The sequence below is a fragment of the Oreochromis niloticus genome, linkage group LG14, assembly GCF_001858045.2.
Source record: "Oreochromis niloticus isolate F11D_XX linkage group LG14, O_niloticus_UMD_NMBU, whole genome shotgun sequence".
Lineage (NCBI taxonomy): Eukaryota > Metazoa > Chordata > Actinopteri > Cichliformes > Cichlidae > Oreochromis > Oreochromis niloticus.
The window spans coordinates 14,458,986-14,480,775 of record NC_031979.2 but is presented as its reverse complement, the minus strand read 5'-3'; the positions used below and the strand labels follow the sequence as shown (position 1 = coordinate 14,480,775).

Sequence of the window (21,790 nt, the reverse complement as noted above, 5' to 3'; positions counted from 1 at the left end):
GAAAATGTCGAGGAAATCCTTCAAGGATGCTTGTGTCACATTTGAAACCTGATGGCCATAACCTCAGGCAGCCAGACTGATTTGTAGATTCTACTGGTGCCAATGACGTTTAGGTGTACCGCATGACTCAAGGTACATGCTTACCTATTGACCTTTCAGGCTTTGCCAGTGCTTAAAACTTTCGAAGACCATAGAAGTGTCACATGTATGCGATAACATTAATATAGAACTGCAGGTTTATAGTAACAGTTACCACCCCCAACCCCTGTTTCGGCAAATCTGGCAACCTCCCATTGGACTGCTCCTCACAAGGAACGGAAATAGACCTTTACATCTATTTCACAATAAAAGTAGTCGCTTATGAAGTGAAGCATGCGATTTCATCGTAAGTTATTATAATACTGGCATTACACCATGGGCCGCTCCCATATTTACTCAGTTAATTATTTACAACATAAAGTAAACAAAAACTTTTCTACAGCCTTTTTCCCCCAGTGGTGCACAGTAGTGCTGGTTTTACTTTGACACTGCCTGCGTTTGTTTCCGGGTAAAGAGGACAGGAACAAGGTACGGATCTCATGTAATTTTAACAAACATTTCTCTGGTTCTCTCCTGTATAACGTGTGTCTTTTCTCATTACTACAACAGTATAGCGGTAACAAGTTGTTTTAGACGTTTCTTGGTGAGTAAGGGAACTCGTTCTTGAGTTTAAACGCCTGATTTTGAGGTACAGATTCCCGACGTCACTAGCTCAGTCGTTTGTATTTTGGCTAGCCGGTTAGCATGTGGAGGGTTATGCACGTATTTAGCACGATATCTACTTACAGACTGACCTACGGAAAGACGACAGCTCCCGTCAGCTGTAGCCTTCGCTCTCGTAAAGCAGTCTGTAGTAGATTCACAGTCGCCTCGTTGCTTTCTGTGCTATATCTCTGTCTTTGAATTTGAATGTCAGCTAACCGGCGTGTGAACCAAAGGTTCGCAATAACTGATAGTTTATTGGTTGAGAGCTGCTGATAAGGAGTTCCAGTTTCTACACAGTCCCTGCTGTAACCTCTTAGCCGTTGAGAAACGGGGACACAGGAAATTCCAACTCCTACTTGTGCTCCTCTCTCGTCCTAGACTGCCTGACCTGCCAGACGGTGATTGACATGGCAGCCAATGGAGCAAGCTGTGAGCAGCCTCAGAAACGCGCAGGAGCTAAAGACAAACTGAATGGGAAATCCGCAGGTAACCTTTGACACAGAACTGCACCCATCACCTTATGGCATTCACGCTTTATAAACACACACTGATTCACTCTGGGTTATTTTCGCTTTCCATAGGTGCAAACAAGTACATTACAGAGTACATGTATTATGCATTTAGCATTACCAATTCAAGAAGACGCAATAAGTGTTGTGTCTGTAAGTATTACAGAGTGTCAAAGTGATTGTGTTTCGTTTTATTCTCCAGACTTGTCCTTAAGAGAGAGGAGACAGAAGGATAAGGAAGAGCGCCTGTCTCTGGTGCTATGGAGGAGACCTGTTACCACTTTGCATTACTTTCTCCTGGAGACGCTCCTTAAGCTAAAGGAGTGGACGTTTAAGTAAGACATTAAAGGTTTTTCCTAGATTTTTTTCTTAAAATAAAGTTGTCTCCTGGTTGGACATACCCTGTGATTTAAGCTGCTGTTCCAAAAAAAGTACTTGTGCCTCAGAAGGTGGATTTGTGCATGTTATTGAGATCAGACACACTTAAATTTAAGGGGGAAAGAATGAAAGGGGATATGATTGTGTTTTCTTGCTTCCCGATTCAGGCTTTGGCAGCGGAGAGGCATAGTTTTCCTGTGTTTGGTGTTATGCTCCCTCTTTTCCATCGCATACTCAACTGAGGGAGAACACCAGCAAGTAAGCCTCGACTTGATTTGCTTTCTTAGAGACCTTAAGAATCAACTAATCAGTTACTTCGTCACCGGCATGTTTAAAGGTTAACGATGAGTCACTTTTTATCCTGCTCGAGACTTTTCCAAGAATAAACTTTGCGTTGTGAGATAATGCAGCGTGCACTGTTGTCAGGTAACCCTTGATCATGTAGTCATCTGATTGTTCTGTTTACAAATTCATCTGTGCAACGGTCTGTCACGGTTCAGTTAAAACACCAGAGTCCTTCAGGGCTTCCTAGAACCAACTGAGAATGGCGAAATCATTTACCTAGTACAGCAGGTCAAACATAGGAAATGAGCAGGGAAAAAAATAACCCAAGAATAAAGCAAATTTAAATATGTAAAAAGTACAAATATTAATGTAAAATAAGGTAATGGGATCAAAAAAACATTATTCTTTTGATTGTAACTGTGCAGTAATAACTCTTAAGACAGAAGTTCCCTGTTAACCGAGTGTAATGAATATTGGTCTAATGCTTTTTTAAATAAATAAACCAATGTAGTTATTAAAAGCCTAAAATAGATATTAACCTTTTGTATCATTTATTGTAGAGGTGAGCAATGTGACACTTTTTAATTATGGACAATCTGATTTTGGCACTTCATACAAAATACAAGATATTTGTTTTGCATGAGCCAAATGAAGATTCTTTGTCTTATGTTTGCCTCATTTATGATTGTGGTGGAGCCTTTCTCTTTGGCACATTCAAGTAAACCTTACCAGCTTACTGGGGGTTTATGCATCAGTTGGACATTTATAGCATACGCACAATGTAACCGCAAACCACTCTGAATCCACTCTGAAAATAAGGCCTTAGACAGTAGCCACCCACTCTGTCCATCAGTCATTCCACATCAGCATCAGGAGAAGGGGAGATATGACTGATGGTGACTGACTTCTGTTTTCACTCTTTATAAACTTTACTTGATTATTTTTAAAGCTGACATATAAATCATCAGTTATGGTCCATATTTTCAGAATGAAATCAATGAAAGCAAATACAGGAAGTTGTGATTCAGGCCTTTTACACTTAAGTAACAGTGACTTCCTGTGTGTCCAAACAACATATGCACACTTCATGTGATAACAGATGTTCAGCTAATCCTGAATGGAAGATTTTCACCCAACTTTTTAGATTTTACCTTGAAAGATCATCATCTGATCTTTTAGACGGTTGTGACTACCCCACCCTTCCCCTTGTCTGATTTATGTATATGGTTAATTTTCTTCACTTTTTTTCCTTTGCAGTATGTTCAGTATCTGGAAAAGAAGTTCCTATGGTGTGCCTACTGGGTAGGCCTTGGGATCCTGTCTTCAGTAGGCCTTGGAACTGGTCTGCACACCTTCCTTCTCTACCTGGTAAGATAGCATCAGCGGTATGGAAATGCACATGCAAAATACCTGACACTGACATGGTTTACATTTAGACTGAACGGCTTTTATATGCATAGACAACAGACCGTTTTAGGCGTGAAACAGTAGTAGAGCACTCACTGATATGAAACAAAGTGTGGCTACGCGCCATTAAGAACAAAGTGCAGTCACAGTAGGAATTTTGAGAGCAGGGATAGTTGTGAATAACTTTGTAAAATGGCAAAAACTTAAAAACATGATACATTGAAAAATATAAATTTAACAGTTGCAAAAGTAGCAGAGAATACCTGTAAGCGAGAGTCATTCAGTTTTACCTGTCTGTACAGATTCTACTCCCTGTCGTTATTTTACAGTTGAGAATAAAGCTGCTTCTCCTTTGTCACTCTATGGCAGGTAGCGCTACGTGTTTGATTTGAGTTTTACACCAGATGCCCTTCTTCATGCTGGAATTGAACCAGTGACCTAAGTGAATGTGTAAACCACTACACTGTGGGAAAAGATGTAACCGTATTCCAAATCTGAGGAAATGTAATTTAATTCCATTTGTGTTAATCATTTCTGGTCTAGATTCAGTTAGCTTGTCTCCACCTTTTACTGAATATTGGCCCGACTAAAGGCTACAAAATGTAAAGAGAAATTGATTACCGACATTATCTGGTTGGTTATGCTCAGCATGGGTCAGAATATAATTTACCTTAACAGTTAGCGATTTTCTTACAAAAATGATAAATTTGCAGAATTCTGCAAAATCAATGTCCGTTTGTTCCTGTACTCACCAGAGGATGGCGTCATAGTCCACACCGAGCCATGAGCCCCGTGTCTCTTCTAACGTCACACTTTTGTCACACGTCTGTCGAAGGCTATGTGTGAGTGAAGTGTAATTTTCCCCTGACAGGCAGTCACAGAGTGACTGTCACACTGAGTCACCATAAACATGCGTCATTGGTCTTTGGTTGTGGCTAAAAGGAGAATTTAGCAAAATGAAAGAGAGGAAGAAATTCTCCACCGAAGTCCGCTTCAGGCTGATGATGTGGCTTCTGTGCTGCAGAACATCTGCCGATGTGGTTCAGCTGAGTCAGCCATTTCCATTATAATGAAATAATGGGAAAAGATGTAACTGTGACCTTCCCCTTTTTCTTCTTCTTTTTTTTTTTTTTTAAGAAATGGCGTACACTCCCTCCATTAATTCTTTACAGCTGTCTAGTGCTCTGCTTCTTTATATACTGTGTGCAACAATAATGACATAGTAGCAGTGGCTCGTGCCATATACTCTGTGTGGGGTTGTGTATTGTGCTTTTCTCTTGCAGTGAGAATATTAAACAGCTTTTGTTTTCATAATAACTTGCCCTTATGTACCAAAAGTCAAGTCATGAAACATTGTGTCTAGACCAAAAAAAAGGAATTCAGATTACTCCACCGCAGAGGAGTTTGACTTGTTCCTCAAGAGAATGACTTCTCTTTTCTTTATTCACATTACAGTAGGAATTTGTTTTGCTTGGATAATTGTTCACCCTTATTTCTTTCCAATAACAACTTCTTGCATTCATTTTCATAAACTGTTGGGCACTAAATTATTCACCTGCATGGCGCTGGCAGCACAGGACCTCATTGTCTGCTTGTATATATAGGACACTTTTATAAAGAAGGCATACTTCAGGTTTTATTTCTTTCTTCCTAGCCACCAGACATGGTATGTAATACCTGGATATCTGTTGATTACATATGCAGTCACATGTGTCACCTGTGTGACCCACAGTGATCCAAGCAAACCGATATTGGGGTCTGGCACCCAGCAGTTTCATTTTCTTGTCTTTAAGTGTAGGATAGGTTGCTTACGGTCTTTGCTGGTAGCTTTCCAACCTCTCGTTTAGAGCTACTTTCCATCATCCAGAGGTTTCATACCTACAACCTATCTCTACCAAGAATTTTGCTGATCGTTCAAAGAGGTTCTGTAGGCTCTCCTGCTTATTTTATAGTAGCATGATTCTGTCTATTTGTGGAGGTATTTGCCTACAGAGAACCTACAGAGAGGGGCTTTCACCCAATTCAACCTCCAAAATCCCAACTGCGTGTTGTTCAACATGGATGATGCTTTACATTAGTCGAGTATGATTGACAGCGGAGTTGACTAGAAATGGGAGAAGCATGGACTCCTCATCAATCCATACTCACTCATTAGGGGGCCTTATCCCTTTATGTTTGGTAACTGTTTGCACTTGAGCTGGTCTCTAACACTGGCCTTATAGTTTGCCATAGGTTATTAGATTAAGGGCCTTTTCTCCTCAACTTGCTGTCAAGCAGACTCTCTGCTGCTGTTGTCACCACTCCTTCAGAACCACGACTCCAAACAGCTGATGAGAGCAGTCACTTGTCTGATTCGCCCTCTTTTGCAAGCCGACATGACAAAGATGCAGTGTCTTTGCAACCAGGTGCACTTTCCCTCTGCAGGCCAAAGCCACGTGCATTTCTCCATCTGTGGATGATGGGTTGATATATGCACCTTAACTTGGGAGCAGGTGGTCTTAGTCATAGTTTTTTTTTTTTATTTTGATGAAAATAAAATTTAGTTTTAGTTATAATTTGTGCATCTAAATTCTTTATTTTTTTGAAGTTTTAGGCAACTAAATATCATAAGATTATCATAGACCAAATCTGAAGTTGATTTGGTTTACTAATTTATAGGGTGTAAAAATTTTTGTTAGTTTCTTCTCTTTGATATCAAATGTGAAATATGTCCAGATGTCTTCTGTTCTCTTAAATCGATGTTTGATGTTTTGCCGCGTTTTCATCAGAAACGGAGGGCCCCACCACATCCTGTTTTTCGGTGGTAGATCAAATTGTGCCCGCCAACCTTGCTGCACAAGGAGATTTCTTTTGATTGGATAACCTCCATTCAAAAGGCAGGCAGGCCAACTCGACCTGCCTCGCTAAACAAATTAATCAATTGTGATTGCATCTCTTCTCTCCAGAACATTTCCATCTGGTTTTTATTTGTCGATGACAGTGTCGGTATATTTCATCACAGTTTTTGTCTTCATGCATTTGTTTTTATGTAGTATTGTCTTGTTTTCATCAGGAAAAAACAGTTGAAGAAAACTGTCAGTCAACAAAATGAACACTGTCTTGGACAGAAATCTTCTCTCGTCCATGTGTCCCAGTTAGGGCTCACGGTAAACTTTGTGTTATGTGATTCCATGTCAGCAGATTGTTTTCATCGGTGTCAGATTGTTTTCAAGGAATTGCCCACATTTGTACTGAGGCAAATGCCCTCATTTTGTTTCCTCCAGAGGGTGGATTACATTCTCAGCCTTTTTGTTTTCAAAGAAGTTCAAGGCTCAAATTCAGTGTTTTCCTTTGGTTGCTGGGGAAACTTGCAGCGGCAGCTGCAGTCATCCCACTACACCTCATTTCATCAAGAGCTTGGACTTCCATTCCCAAGAGGTACCAAAGCAGGTCAGTGGAAGTCTGGGCTTTCCTATGTTGTAGTATTCCTTTGGGATCACCTTCCCTCCAGGCAGGTGATGTTTACAGATGCTTTCCTCTTAGTTAGCAAAGGCAGCATGGAAGCACAGGACAGTGTGTAGGAGCAGAGGCTGCTTCACATTGGTGTGCTGGAGCTATGGGTCGTATACTTGGCCCTCAGGCATTTCTGTGTTCAGTCTGATAACAGGTTGACCATGTATTGTATCAACTATCTAAGCGCCAGATCCAGCCTGTCCTGCGTGGAAGCTCAAGGACTCCTGATATGAGCCTCATCTCGTGAGTTTTTCTTGAAAAGATGAGACTTTTGGAGAGAACTTTGCCAAATCCTCTGCCGTGTCTTTGCTCCCGGGTTTTGACTGATTCAACACATTTACCAGTGCTGCTGTGGAGGTTTTACCTGAATGGTGACGCCTGTTGTTTAGGAGAATACTGCACTGATGCCATCAGCACTAGTATAAGTGGGGACTTCCCTGTTTATGTGTGATACGACTAAAGCAGCAAGCATAATGGGGCATAATGTAAAATGTCATTTCTACCCATGACATTGGTTCAAGGTGTTCCACTGAGTGACATCTGTACCACAGCTGCTTGGACTTCCTGTTGTACCTTCGCCCACTTCTGTAAAGTTAGTGTTGCCATTCACCTTGTGGGTACAACAGTTTCTTCTGGTCCTTCAGTCTGCAACTGCACTGTGGTGAGTGCAAATTCATCATGACCTTGTTTTATTGAAGTCATACCAATGAAGTTGATAAGTCATCGAATACCATCTCTTGCGATCAGGAATAATGGAAGAGAAAACAAGAGCTGGGAATATAAGATTCTCTGAATTCTCTATCACCACCAGAGCACACTGGTGATTGATGAAATTTGCTGCGTACCAGGTCCCTTTATTGGGTTACATGTGTAATTTTTATTTCTGTACCTGTTCATAATATACTAAATATGTCATCAGACTGGGTATTGGTCTTTTTCTCTGCATATGTATGAAACTGCTGCATATAGATTGTCTATGTACTCTGTTCTAGTACTCTGTGTTCTGCAGAGCATGACACAGTGTATTGTGAAAGCACGATACAAATATGCAAGATAAAGTTAATTGCAACAGAATTGCCCCATAGTTGTGGGGCAATCCTAATGAGTAACCCATCAAACGCTGGTATGAATCTCCTGCAATCTGTCAGCAGTGTCTCACGTGCCAGCACAGGCATCTTTTTAGCTTATTTCACTTCATATATTGAATCATTCTCTCTTATTGGAGATTTCGTCTTCTGCCATCTTTGTAATATCTTATATCAAGTCTGTTTGTTAAGGTTGTTTGGTTGGAAAGGATTGTTGTCCATTGATACATGGAATTATTGTTGACTGTCGCTCTCCCCTTGTTACTTTCATTGTTTGTCCTGATTGGCTTCACTGAGAGTGCCTAATTCTCCAAATTCCTCTGATCTTTTGTAATTTTTCACAGAAATGGTGAAGCATTCTTTACATTGTTGTCACTTGACGTAAGCCCGCTGCTCATATGGAGATTATTTCCTGTCTCTTAATTCGCTAAAGTTTAGCTCATGCTCTGAGTGCTTGTACCTTTTGAATCTGTCCGCTCTGTTCGGTTGATTGATTTGGCTGGCATCATGGCACGAAATCGTTTCACTCCAGTGAGCGCTGCAGTAGACTTAAAATTAGCCAGTCAGCAACCACCGAGTGTGGGACTGACACAGTTGTAAAGCTCTTAAGAAGTGTGGGTGATCGAGGGAATACCCCTGCACCACAAAAATAGGTTTAAGTAGCTGCGATGTCAGACCCGAGATGGAAACGGAGTGCGCCCTGTTGATAGATCTGACTAATTTCAGTCATTCACATTGCAGGAACTTCTGTCACACCTCTCTGTTCAACGTTAATACCAACCATAGACGGAAAATGTGTAATATTGTTTTTGAAGAAAAACCACATTTCCCACCAGAAGAATTACACGGAATTTACCTCAAGCCTGAAGCATTAACACATGGCCACATACAGAGCATGAGGTCACTGTGATCCTCTGGGTGAGGGGAGTAACTCACCAGTATGAGCTTACTCTTCATCATGATGTTTTTGGATGTGTTGCCAAGCAAACACTGAGTTCTAGTCTTTATGTTGTGCTTAAACTACTCATCCTCATGATGTCTGTAGTGATGCATGTCTGAATTGAGAATTAAATTTTAAGAGACCAATCATTTAAATGAAAAAGGTTTTCATTTATGTCGATGCACTGCTTTGTCAGTTCAGCCCTTTGGCAATCTTTCTCTGGAATTTTTCATGATTAACTGACATCGTTTCCCAATTTTTGGGTGAATTCATTCCACTTTCAACCAGAATCTCACATAATTGAACCCAAACACAGGGATATTTGAGTGTTTGGCTTTCCCCTAAAGTTATTGTGGTTGCTCATCATCCCTGAGGATTAAACATGACCACACCCGCTACCATCAGGTCAACATTTCACTGTAGGGCTTTTTTCCTTTTAATGAATTTTGTTGAACTCGTTTACTAGGCCAGAGTTAAAAGTAACCTATGGCCCTTCCTGCTGCATCATATTCCTAACCACCTTTTACACACTGAAATCCGCTAGTGGTTTAAACAGGAAATTATGTCATGTATGTTTGTCCCATGCACAGAGGGTCTGTTTTTATATTGTATGTGGAAAACGGTCAGTTGAAGAAGAAAACGATGAACTGTTTGCAGACCAGTGATGAAGCAAAGAACTGTTTGATAGATCCTGAATGAGTTCTGTTGATGTGAACGAACAAAGAGAGCAGTGCCGGTGCTGCTACATCTCCTGTCAAACGAGCGTATCTGAATGTTAAGAGCTTAGGTGTGTTTTCCTCCTTGGTAACAGTGTCTTGTCTCACAAAGGGCTAATGTTAAATGAAGTCCTGCTTGGATGAAAAGGGAGTGTCTTGTGTAAACTAAAGAAGCCTCCTGTGTGCTCATACTCTGAGTGGGTGGAGAGTTACCATGATGGAGCATTTGGAGTCAGCACAGACTAATTGTGCGCTGTCCATCTACTGTCACTGTTGCCTGTTTAAACTCAAAGAAGCATAATGAAGTAGCTATGTTGTGGTTGCAGGTTGCCCAACTGTTACTGAGGCCAGGTGGCTCAACCTAACCACCTCGACAGTGATAAGTGATGACAGAGCTACCGGCCAGAGTGGCTGCATGACTCAGCTGCTGGTGCTTTGTGTTTGCTGCTTACAGTGTAGCAAGCTGTGTTTAACAATACAACAGCAGCTTAAATTACTGCAAACATTACTGCAAACTGCAGGCCACAAAAAGATCACAATCAACACCTTTTGGAAGGACTTTGAACAAAAACAACAACTTTAGCTGAAGAGAGAGATGTTGCACGACTGCAATATGAAATATCTGCTCCTGTTTGAAAGGCTGAAGTTGACACAGACTAATAATTAAAATATAAAGAAAATCAATCTTTAACCCTTTGCTGTTCAAGTCTTTTGAGTAGCCTTTTGTTCACACTATGACCTTACGTTCATGTTCTTTTGATTGAGCATTTTTCATCATAAAGACATTTGATGACCTCCCCTGTCCCTTTTAATGAAGAGTTATGACTCAATGAAGATGTCTATCATGGATTTTTCCAAGGGTTGCCACATGGCCAGAGACCACCCTCACGAACTTCTGATACACACTCAGTCATTTTGTTCTGTAAGCATGGCTGAAATATGACAGAAACCACTCAGTTCAGAAAGGAGCTTCAAGGGTTTCTCTTAGTAGGCTATCAAAGGGGTAAAGGGTTGATGTAACTTGGCTCATTTTCCATCTGTTTCGCTCTCAGGGCCCTCATATAGCTTCAGTAACCCTGGCAGCATACGAGTGTGGGTCCACAGACTTCCCAGAGCCTCCCTATCCAGACCAGATTGTTTGTCCCGAAGATGGAGGAATGGAGGACACAATCTCCCTCTTCTCAATCATGTCAAAGGTCCGACTGGAGGCCTGTATGTGGGTGAGTGTTAGTTTGAATAAAGACACACTAGAGTTATCCACCCTGACGCACACCAAGGATGCTTTTTCAGGGCTGTGTTGGTCTCGTTTGTGCATAAATCCAAAGTATATCTAATCTTTCACCAAGTAGTTTGATGCATCATAACTGAGTTATCACAAACATAAAATATTTTGTTTATGTTTAGGGTGCCGGCACCGCCATCGGAGAGCTGCCTCCTTATTTCATGGCCAGAGCGGCTCGTCAGTCGGGAGCTGATCCAGACGATGAGGACTACGAGGAATTTGAGGAGATGTTGGAGCAGGCCGAGGGTGCTCAGGTCAGAAGCACTTGTTTTCGTAAAGTGTAAGGCCCTAGGATGTGCACTGGTGTGAACATCAAGAATATTTAAAGATTAAAGAAGGATTATGCTCAGATATGCATTTGGATAAATGTGATTTTGAGAAGCCTAAAAAGGCGACATTTAAGTTATATCACTTCTTAATTAATTGAGCAAGGCTTCCATTTTTGTTTTGTTTTTTTTAATGCTTCTTTCCCGCTCACAAAAATTAGCCAGCGCTCCCTTATCACCCCTATTCTTGCTTCATTTCACGGGCTTCCAGTAAAATTCAGAATCCATTTAAAAATTGACAGGTCAAGCCCTACATGGCCGAGCATATATAGCAGAGCAGCTGAAACCTTACAACAGCAGCTGGCCTCTCAGATCATCTGATCGGGCTCGCTTAGCTGTTCCATGTTCCTTTTTTTAAAACCAGAGGCGATCACGCTTTTAAGGTTGCAGCTCTTAAGGTCGGCTAAATCTGCGGTTTATTTTAAATACTGCCGTTTTTGTAGCTTAGCTTTTTCTTAATCTTTCTCCCATTATTTTTGGCTCTTGTTCACTTCTAATGTGTTTATGGAAGTGTGCATGTTGGCATGAAGGTCTGCGTGCTGGAACTTGTATTCTTATTTTTAATGTGCGGTTTTATTCAAACTGTGAAGCACTTTGTAACTGTGTGTTTTAAAAAGCACTGTACAAATAAAGTTATAATTCTTTCCAAATAAGTTATATTTAGTTTGAACAGGGGCCTAAAGTCATCCAGCCTGCCTTGTACTGAAAGCAAAGCAGTTACACTGAATATTGGACTATCTATCTATACATCTGTTCGGATTTATTTTAATGTAGCTGCTTACACGGTGCCCACAGACTCAATACGATATGATCTTATTTAATATGGCTTAATTTCATAATGTGCAACTGACCACAAAGCCACTGTCCAGTGATTGGTCTCAAAGTGGCACGTGACTTCAGTGAAGCCCCGCCCTTCTTGCACTTCCAGTAAATCTGTGTGTTCGTGGGTGAGTCACCCTGAGCACAGCTCCCTCTTTAATCATCCCTCGGGCTTTGCTCTCTCGCTGCCTCCCTCCGTCTCTCTTTTCACCGGCCTCTAATTTGAATGACAGGCAGCGCTGTCAGGAACTGAGTTCACATGACTGGAGACTGCTGAGATCAGAGGCTGAGTAAGCAGAACAGAAATTAGAGAAATGGTGTCCATTGTCTCCATCACCTAGTCCCACTTCAGTGGTTATCAGCTGACAAGGTCATCTTCACGGGGTGTTGTTTTGTTCAGGATATATACACTTAGGTATGTGTCACGCATTCTGAGAAACACTTTAAAGACCCATCAACATACAACAGTTATTGGAATGGATACCAAAGAAGAAGAGAAAAGACTGAGTGTGACAAAAATGGAAACGCATGTCCCTAAATGTGTTAAAACTTGCCTTTGTGTGCAGTGTTGTAGTTTTGCAGTGAGCAAAGTTAAATCTGAGCAGACATGTTCGAGCTGCATCCAGGCAAGTGGTGAAAGGTTGGTTGAAGAGGAGAAGAATTTGCTTGTTTACAGATCGGTGCATACCGCAGGAGGCAGTGCTTTAGAGTTGCTCATCCAGTATCAGGAGAAGAATCATGATGATGAATTGATTTACATAAAAATGACCAAAACCCTGAGGAAGACTTGGAGTCAATACACGTTATGCCCGAATTAGCAGGAAATTTACATCGTAATTTATTTATTTATATAAGGCTTCTGGTCACCCTACCGATGAGCACCTGTTTAAGCCTTTAGAGAAATGTGGTGCTTCCTTTTTTCTGATTTTAAAAATAAAAACCTTTGGGGAAAAGTCACAAAAGTTTTTATCAAAAGTCTTATTATATCACCAGTACCGTATTTTTGACCATAAGGTGCACCACATTATAAGGCGCATTAAGCAAAACAAAACAGTCAGATCAAGTCAAACTTTACTCAAGTCATTCTTCTTGCTTCCTTCACTTCTGTACCATTGATTCATTAATGGTGAATTCTCTCGCAGCTGCTCTATTCCCATGTTGTTGCAGTATATTAATGCATAACCTCCTATTGTGGATGGATTATCTCAGTTGTTCTCCTGACTGACGTTTGGTCCCTTTACAGCATCCTGCCATGTGATTGCATTTGTCCCTAACCATCGGGAACCCTCGTGTTAACTTTTATGAGTGGAAAAAAGTTAGCGTTCATCCTCCAGCTTCACTGTGTTTATGTTATGCTAACATAGCTGTGTCGCTAGCCATCACGTAGCACATCATTATATACCACCTAGTCCAACTTCAGTAACTCTACAAAAGTCACAGCTGTTTAGTTTTCTGTCTTCATTTATGTTGGAAGTGATAACAGATCTGTACGTTTTAATTTTTTCATAAGTCTCTCAGTCAGAACATGCTATATCATGTTTAGGTGGAAACTAGCGAGCTAACTTCCTGCTAACTTCTAACTCTGTTAAATTTAATAAATTCTGTTTTCATGGATGCCTGGATGTTAAACTTAATTGTTACACCTGGTAAAGCGGCAACGGTGATCATTTTATTAAAGATGAAAGAATTTAGACAGTTTTTAACTCTCAGTGATGCCGCTGTGTTTGTTTGACCCTGGGACCTGAACAGGATGGAGTTTTGGACCCAGATTACTCCGCGAGGCTCCTGACTACGGTAGCCGTAATGCTCCGACAATCCATCAAGCGGTGCAGTTTCGTAGCTTACCAAAGTCGTACTGACACATTTTTTGACAGATTTTTGAGCGCTGTGTACCATATAAAATCGGTTCGAGGTCAGTAAGCACAACCAAAAGTCATACATAAGGCGCACCGGATTATAAGGCACACTGTTGATTTTTCAGAAAATTAAAGGATTTTAGGTGCGAAAAATGCGGTAATTATTTCTTGCTTGCTCATAGGGGGTCATATGATTGTTGGGTTTTTCTCTGTATCTATTATTGTACTGTCTATTTACTGTGCAATATAAAGCGCCTTGAGGCGACTGCTGTTGTGATTTGGCGCTATATAAATAAAACTGAATTGAATTTCAGTGGGTGCTTTATAAGCCTTATAAAGGGTAACCGCATTGAAGACTCAGGATGCAGTTTTTATGAACAGTTGCACTGAAACAAACTTGAAAAAATGACTTTGGTGCTTTCTTAGTTATAGAAGATTAAAAACTAAACTTAAATTTGACTTTTTGTTGAAAATAAACACACATGGTGCCAGTTTTTGTTTTGTTTTTTACACTGGCTTCCTGTGCCTGCGATGTTTTTCCTCTATCTCAGATCTTCACAATGTAGCCGCAGATGTTTCAGCCTCTCAGAAAAAAACCAAAAGGTCCTCTGCACTTTTGTACCAAATTCACCAAACCTCAGAGAAAGTCTTAAATTGCTCTAAAATAGCAGGTATCAGTACTCTATTGCTCCTTGTAATAACACTGGAGACGGCGGCACTGTTAAAACATTTGGTTTGGTTTAAAAAAAAAAAAAGTACACACATTTGCAAAAAGTACAGAGTGGTTATTTTAAGAAGACAAGAGTGGTTGTGTGTTCAGAGATGTGTATGTGTGCATGTGAAATCTTTGATGCAGGGAAGTGTAACAAGAATTAAAAACCCAGCAGCTTAAAATAACAATCCCTGCCTGGCAGCCAATGATGCATTTACAGTCAATTTATTCACTTGTTGTTGTTGTTATTTTGCAGGATTTTGTTACAAGAGCAAAACTGGGAGTGCAGCACATGGTGCAGAAAGTGGGATTCTTTGGCATCTTGGCTTGTGCCTCAGTGAGTAGGAAGTTTTCAGGCTCTTTTTATTATTTTATTATCTTTTTTAACTTTTAAACTGAGTTTGTTACGGACAAATTGATGTTCGTGCCCAGACGACGAATCAGTAATATCTAACGTGCCCGTTTTCAGATTCCTAATCCTCTCTTCGACCTGGCTGGAATAACCTGCGGCCATTTCCTGGTTCCTTTCTGGACCTTCTTTGGAGCAACTCTGATTGGGAAAGCCATCATCAAGATGCACATACAGGTCAGCAGCACAGTGAAAGCACTGATCAGAGGTGGTTTAAATCTTGCAGAGAGACGGTTTACCTCAAACAGCAGCATGTTTTTTCCTTTTTTTAACATAAGCCCCACAGGCCCACGTACTTGCAGCATCTTGCCTTCAAATATGATTCATCTTTTGTTTCATGTCGTCGCGCTTCTCTGTCCGCAGTGTAATAATGCATCTCAGAAATCCTCTCATAGGAAAAAACGGTTATCCACTGCTGAGTGATACCCTTTGAACAATCCCCACAAGCCTAAAACGTGTGGGAAAGATCAAGCCCCAGTGTTTAAATCATGAGGTGGCGACTATGAGAAAGTCCTAATTGGACACTTCTGGTTAACTCTTTCTGATGGCGCTCTTTTTTTTCCTTCGGGGATTCCTCTTTCTGGTTTGAGCTTTCAGATGCATGCCACGCCACATAAACTTACTCCAGATGAAAGGAGGGAAGCTTTTAAGAAGCATTTAACAAGAGTTTGGATTTTTTAAAATGCACTAGATCCAAAAAAAACAAAAAACACAACTTAATTACGGAGGGTATTGTTGAGTCTACCATACTAGTGACTAATGTAAGCTCAGACTGCAAGGGGCTGTCTGTGTCTGAGGCACACTGTTGAGTGTTTCAACAAACTAAAGCCTATCAATCTCTTGGTGGTACCAGCCAATGATCTCACTATGAGAGCTTTCAGACAAAGAGGACTTGAGGCAGTGGGGGTAATGAAGGATGTAGAGTGGACGTGAGGGAAGAGAAGGAAATTGAGCAGACTGTAAGAGGCTACAGGGGGGAGAGTCTTTTGTCTTTTTTTTTTTTTCCCTCCCCCCAATTCTGTACCTTGAACTTTGTGGACGTTAGATGCCATATCCTGTCTGATTTTGTCCAGGGGGCCATGTGTCATGCCGTTTTAGAGCTGATCAGTTTCAGAACCAGGGGGAGAAGAAGGGGGAAAAAGTGGGTTTTTTTGTTGTTTTTTTGGAACCCCCACCCTCCACTTGGGTGCTTTGAAAACCACACAAAACCCCTCACACAGCTCAAAATTTAGGTTAGCGCCAGGTTTGAGTTTCATAATTAGGGTGTCTGTGAACAGTGTCAGATGTGGCCTCAATTTCTCAGAGTTGTGTCACTAAAATTAAGAATCTAAACGCATCTTTCTGCCAAGAGTTTAAAAAAAAAAAAAGGTGCATTTTAAGGAACAAATGTATTTTGAAAATGCTACACATTTTAGGAGACTTTATGAATAAAGTTGAGAATTTAAAAAAAATTGTTTTATCAGCTGTCCTGAATTTCAAAGCGAAGTCATCAATTTTTTATTTTTTTGTTCCTCAGAAACTTTTCGTTATCATCACCTTTAGCAAGCACATAGTGGAGCAAATGGTGTCACTCATCGGGTAAGCTTTTTCAATAGTTTTATTATGTCCTGTACTTGTGTGTGTGTGTGTGTGTGTGTGTGTGTGTGTGTGAGAAAGCCTGCTTTAATTAGAAACTTTGTGGAGTCATTGTCTTTCGTTGGTTTTGTGGTTGGCAGCACATTTGTAAACTTTTTCAGATGCGTTATGAACACTGATTGGGGATCCTGTATGAATAAACGCTCTCGCTGCGGGGGCGTATCGTATGTGCACGCATTTTCCTTCTTTTCTTTTTGATTTTCTTCTCCCCCCCCTCCCCACACACAAAGGTATTTCTTCCCCCCCACACGTGCAATCCATCTCTGCTAGAGCATTGGTGGTCAGGCGTGTGAGGTCCCATCCGAACATGCTCATGTGAGTCACTGAGTTGAGCTGTGACTGAGAGAAGAGGTGGTTAGAAGTTTTTAGAAGAAGATTTTTTGAAAGTAATAAGACTTTAGATTTTGTTTATATATATATATATATATATATATATATATATATATATATATATGTATATATATATATATATATATATATATATGTATGTATATATATATATATGTATATGTATATGTAGATAGATAGAGATATATAGAGATATATGTAGATATATATAGATAGAGATATATATAGATAGAGATAGATATATATATGTGTGTGTGTGTGTGTGTGTGTGTGTGTGTAATATAATTGCTCTGTTTCACTTTTCTTTGAAGATGCTGAGTTTTAAATGTAATTTAGTTTTGTTTTTTAATAATATGGAGGGAATTTTACAGGCACGGGATGTCAGAAGGGATTGCATACAAACTCAGCACTTTTTTTTTTTTTTAAGGAAATTGACTCACAGTCATGTAAACGTCTCAAATATTAAGCAAATTCAAACAAATAAAGAAAAAAAATCCCCCTAATAGTCTGTCTGTGGCGTAGTGGTTAACACTTGCTAATAAAACACATCCGGTTTGAGATAAGGAGGAAACACGAATTCAGTCTCATGGGTCACGCTCCAAGTGCTGGTCCCTAACTCGGACAAATGAGGAGAGCTCCGTCAGGAAAAGGCATCTGGCATAAAACCTGCATTAAATCAACATGTGGATCCATCCGCTGTGTCGATCCTCTCGGGAAATAGAGGAGCTGCTGAAAGTACCTACGAAAGCCCCCAATGCTTGTTCCATTGAAGTACATTTGTGTGTGTGTGTGTGTGTGTGTGTGTGTGTGTGTACACATGTATTGTACACATGTACATGTATTATAGGGCTGTCACGATTACGTCGACTATCACAATCATCGACAACTAATTAAATTTTTCATTTGAAGCTTTGTAAGATCCTGAAAGATGCAGGAATAAGTTGTAGGATTTAAGAATGTAATAACGGACTGTAACGGAAGATGGCAGCTGCCGTTAAACACCAAAGAAGAAGAAGCAGTCTCCGGTATCGTAGCTGTGTCGAAATTCAGGGGCCGCATCCTTCGGAGGCCGCATTTGTAGGCCGATTACATCACAGCGATGTGACGAAGGCTGTCCAAATTCGAAGACTCCTCCAAATGCGTCCTCCTTTTCCCCAGATTTGAAGGATGGGTCGGGTGTATCCTTCGTGGCCAGACCCATTCAATTTTAAAAAAGACAAAATGACTTAGAAAAACTGAGACATACTGCTGAAATTGCACTTTTTTTTTCTTATATTACAACATCTCAGCGATTAAATGTGTGATTTAACTTCTTCACACTGACAGAGAAGATTTCCCGCCACTCCAGCCCACCTAAGGTCAAAGTTGACTGCAGGTGGCCCACACCTTTAGCTAGTTTTAAAATTGGTATCCTCCTTCATAGGAGCTTCTTTTTTACTTTACCAAAAACACTCTCTGATTTAAAATGAAATTCAAGGTTCTTTCCCACGTTGCTGCTGCTGTACAGATGACTCTCTGTGACTCGCTATGATGTGTGCAGATAGTTTTTCCCTGCTGATACAGGATGTTTCTTTTCCAGTTTGTGTGAATTCATGTGTGCTTACATGTAAAGTCAAAGCGATAACAAGAATGAATCACACAAAACTAGTTAGGTTTAAGTGACATCAGCAATTACCCAGTCCCCATTTATGTGTGTGTGTGTGTGTGTGTGTGTTATCGCTCATGTTTTTGCTTAGTCTAGTCAGGTCTAGACAACATGTTTATGTCCTGTCCAGGGCCAGAATTGAATTCATGCGGTGGGAAGGCTGTGTCTGAGTACAGCCTGCAGTATATTTTTCTTTTCATGGTAATGATAAGTTTGAAGTCTTGTAGCGATTCTTCTTCAGACTGTACTGCTGCTGACCCAGTGGTAAAACTACAGTACCAGTACCTGTCTATGACATGAATTCTTAAAATTGTATTAATAATGACTACCACCCCACCCCCCCAGTGAGCTAATTCACTACCTAATAAGGGCATTAGCACGCCCTCATTAGATGTCTTTCCATCCAGAAGGCAGCAATGTTGGTAAAGGTGATGACATCATGTCGACTCACTTCCTCAGTGAAGGGGCTGACACAGACTCCTATAGAGAGCTAAAGTGTATAAAAGGAGGGTTGAGGAGTTTCTGCTTCATTCCTCTCTGCTGCCTGCTCCTGCTCACAGTAACAATTAGAGGAGGTGGCAGCTCCAAGATAGGGCCCACATGTAGGATGGGGCCTTCAGCAGTTGTTGCCTGGCCTGAATGCTGTTTGACTGGATCAGCGAGGACCTTCTTCTTCCTTTTTCTTTTTTTTAAAAGTATTGTTCAGGGAAAGGGAAGACTTGAATAACAGCTTAGTGTGCAGGATGTGAAGTTTTGGTTTCCATGTCTCAGAAAGCTGCTTAAAGGGTAAGTAACTAAATGTTTCACCTCCTTCTCTCTCTCTTCTTTGTTCTTTTTGTCTTTTGCTGCTTTGTGGGTATGCCGTGTCAGGTCGGTGCCCAAACTAGGGCCATCTCTCCAGAAGCCCTTCAGGCAGTACCTGGAAGCACAAAGGAACAAGCTGCACCATGCTGGAGGAAGTGCACCAGCGGTAAGAAGACTTAGACTTTACCATGCATTATTTTTGGCCTATTAGCTTTATATGTATATTTATTTAAGGGCAGCCACTAAGTATATGAGATTTTTTTTTTTTTATTTTGGCAGAGGTTTAATATAATCTGTAAAATTAAAAGCTGTAGCATCTGCCTAACTACCTTTAAATCCATGCACTATCGACTCGGAAGCATAGCAAAAGTGTTGATGCAAATTCAGATTTTAGGAAGTGGCATAACAAGCCCTTATATATATATCATTAAATGTGATTAATTAATAACTGTATAAAATGTGTCAGTGCCCTCTGGTGGACAAGCTGTACATAGCAGTCTCTTAATTATTGGCACATCCTTCAGTTGTAAACGGCTTGTTTTATCAGTCAGGCTTTGAATGCTCTGATATTCACTGTTTGCTTGTATGAGGTTAAAAAAAATAAAGCATGTCCACCCTAATTTGGGGCTTTTCAGGATGAGAACTGGCTGTCGTGGGTGTTTGAGAAGGTGGTGCTGGTCATGGTCTGCTACTTTGTCATTTCCATCGTGAACTCCATGGCTCAGAGCTACGCCAAGCGGCTGCAGCAGCTGAGGCACTCGGAGGAGAAAACCAAGTGATGGCGAAATAAAGCGGTACAAACATCCAAGCGACTGTGTTTGTGCTGCTGCTGAGAGCTCCACTTTCGGCCACAGCCACTCACAACTTAACAAACCTCACCCTCATCCATTCTCAAAGAGGCTGAACGATCAAGAAACCAGGCATAATTTGTCGGTGTGTGCGTACGCGCGCTTTAAAAGAATTTTTTTTTTGAGGACGTATGTGCCGTTTACTGTCTCCTCGTTCAGGTTTTTGTAGTTCTTCCTCATCTCACTCTTTAGGTGTGTCTAGCGCGATTGGTTCTACTGCTGATCTTAACAAGTTACTTTAAATTAACCCATTCATTGACCTCAGACGTAAAGCAGCGGTTTGGTGGTTGCTGCTGTGTAAGGGCAGTGCCCATCAGATGCTATGCCTTATGCAAGACGGGAAGGCGTGACCTCCCTTGAATATAGCTCTTGACTTATAGACTTGATTTTTATTTAATTTCGTAACCTTTGTGTATGGATGGATCTTGATTTGTCTGTACAGCGTGCTGCCAAGATAACTGCTGTGGATGGTGTTTCTTTTCAGGGTTTCATTGACCTCATGGTTTTTGTCCTGTAAGACCAATTTTGTCTTTTGTTTCTGGAATTGTCCATTTAAAAATGGCAGGAGGAGGAGGGAGAAAAAAAGCAATATCAACTTCAGATGGTGTGGTATTGATGGTTTGCACACTGTGTAAATATCTTACTATCTTTTTGACGGTATGTTCAGATGTATTTCTATTCTATGGTCTGTGTGAACATGAGTCAACTTGAACCAAAACCCAAAAGAAAAGGCGATATCATTTGTAAAGTGACGATGTACTCTCAGCTAACTACTACCATTTCTATTCTGTACATTTGACTTGAACCTGGGATCAGATCATACATAAAACATGGAAATTGTGGCACTTCTTCTCCAGACTGAGTCTCTCATTTGTTTGGATTCTCCTTAAATGTTCATCCATGGAGGCTTTTTTCCCTGTAATACTGTTGGGTTTAAGACCCAACACAAAAGATTTGATTTGTAATTGTCTCTTTGAAACGATCATCTTTAAGGTAAGTGTCACATCAGCCCTAACACACTTATTTTGACTGCTTTTAGCACCAGACGCATGACATCCTTCATGGTAGGACCAGAATTTGGTTTTTGATGTTGATCATTTCTCAGCTGGTCTGCCTTCCCAACTCTTAAACATACCCTGTAGATCCTGGCCGACTTCAGCTCATGGTTGAGACCCCCCCAACCATGAGGTTTGGCATTCCTTCACACCACTCTTCCACACCATCAGCTAGCTTATCAGACTGGTGTTGGCTGTTGGATGTGCTTGGCAACAGCGGTCTGTAAGCTGGCTGAAGTTGTTGGCCTTCAGCATTTCTGGGTTCATCTCGAGCACTGCAGCTACACTTTAGTGGGTCTGTGTGCGGACAACGCTGTTATCTAAAGAGACTCTTTGCTTTTATGTCACTCCACTTCTACTGTGTAAAACTCATGAACAATAAAGAGATGAAAAGTGATACCTTTGCTACTTTTTTGTGCGGTGCTGCCTTTCAAAATGATCACTAATTGCATTTCACTCATTTCAACTGTAAACATTTAAGCTGATCTCAGCTTG

General features: G+C 40.8%; 1 protein-coding gene across 2 annotated transcripts; it reads left to right on the top strand.

Moving 5' to 3' along the window:
- Positions 1 to 465: 465 nt before the first annotated feature.
- Positions 466 to 21,091, top strand: vmp1 (vacuole membrane protein 1). 2 transcript variants are annotated; one of them, XM_005474548.4, is made up of 12 exons: positions 466 to 567; positions 1,123 to 1,230; positions 1,456 to 1,588; positions 1,799 to 1,889; positions 3,174 to 3,284; positions 10,609 to 10,776; positions 10,961 to 11,092; positions 14,808 to 14,888; positions 15,021 to 15,137; positions 16,477 to 16,538; positions 19,459 to 19,558; positions 20,028 to 21,091. In XM_005474548.4, the coding sequence occupies exons 2-12, from the start codon at positions 1,152 to 1,154 to the stop codon at positions 20,169 to 20,171; spliced, it is 1,218 nt and encodes a 405-aa protein (XP_005474605.1). In that variant the 5' UTR covers positions 466 to 567; positions 1,123 to 1,151; the 3' UTR covers positions 20,172 to 21,091. The 2 variants fall into 2 exon arrangements, with proteins under 2 accessions (XP_005474605.1, XP_003441662.1); XM_003441614.3 differs by having other exon boundaries at positions 560 to 682.
- Positions 21,092 to 21,790: the final 699 nt, after the last annotated feature.

Coding starts and splice junctions, on each gene's coding strand:
- vmp1 (XM_005474548.4), top strand. CDS start 1,152: ATGGCAGCCAATGGAGCAAGCTGTGAGCAGCCTCAGAAACGCGCAGGA. Junction 1,589..1,798: donor CTAAAGGAGTGGACGTTTAA/GTAAGACATTAA, acceptor TTCCCGATTCAG/GCTTTGGCAGCGGAGAGGCA. Junction 1,890..3,173: donor CTGAGGGAGAACACCAGCAA/GTAAGCCTCGAC, acceptor TTTCCTTTGCAG/TATGTTCAGTATCTGGAAAA.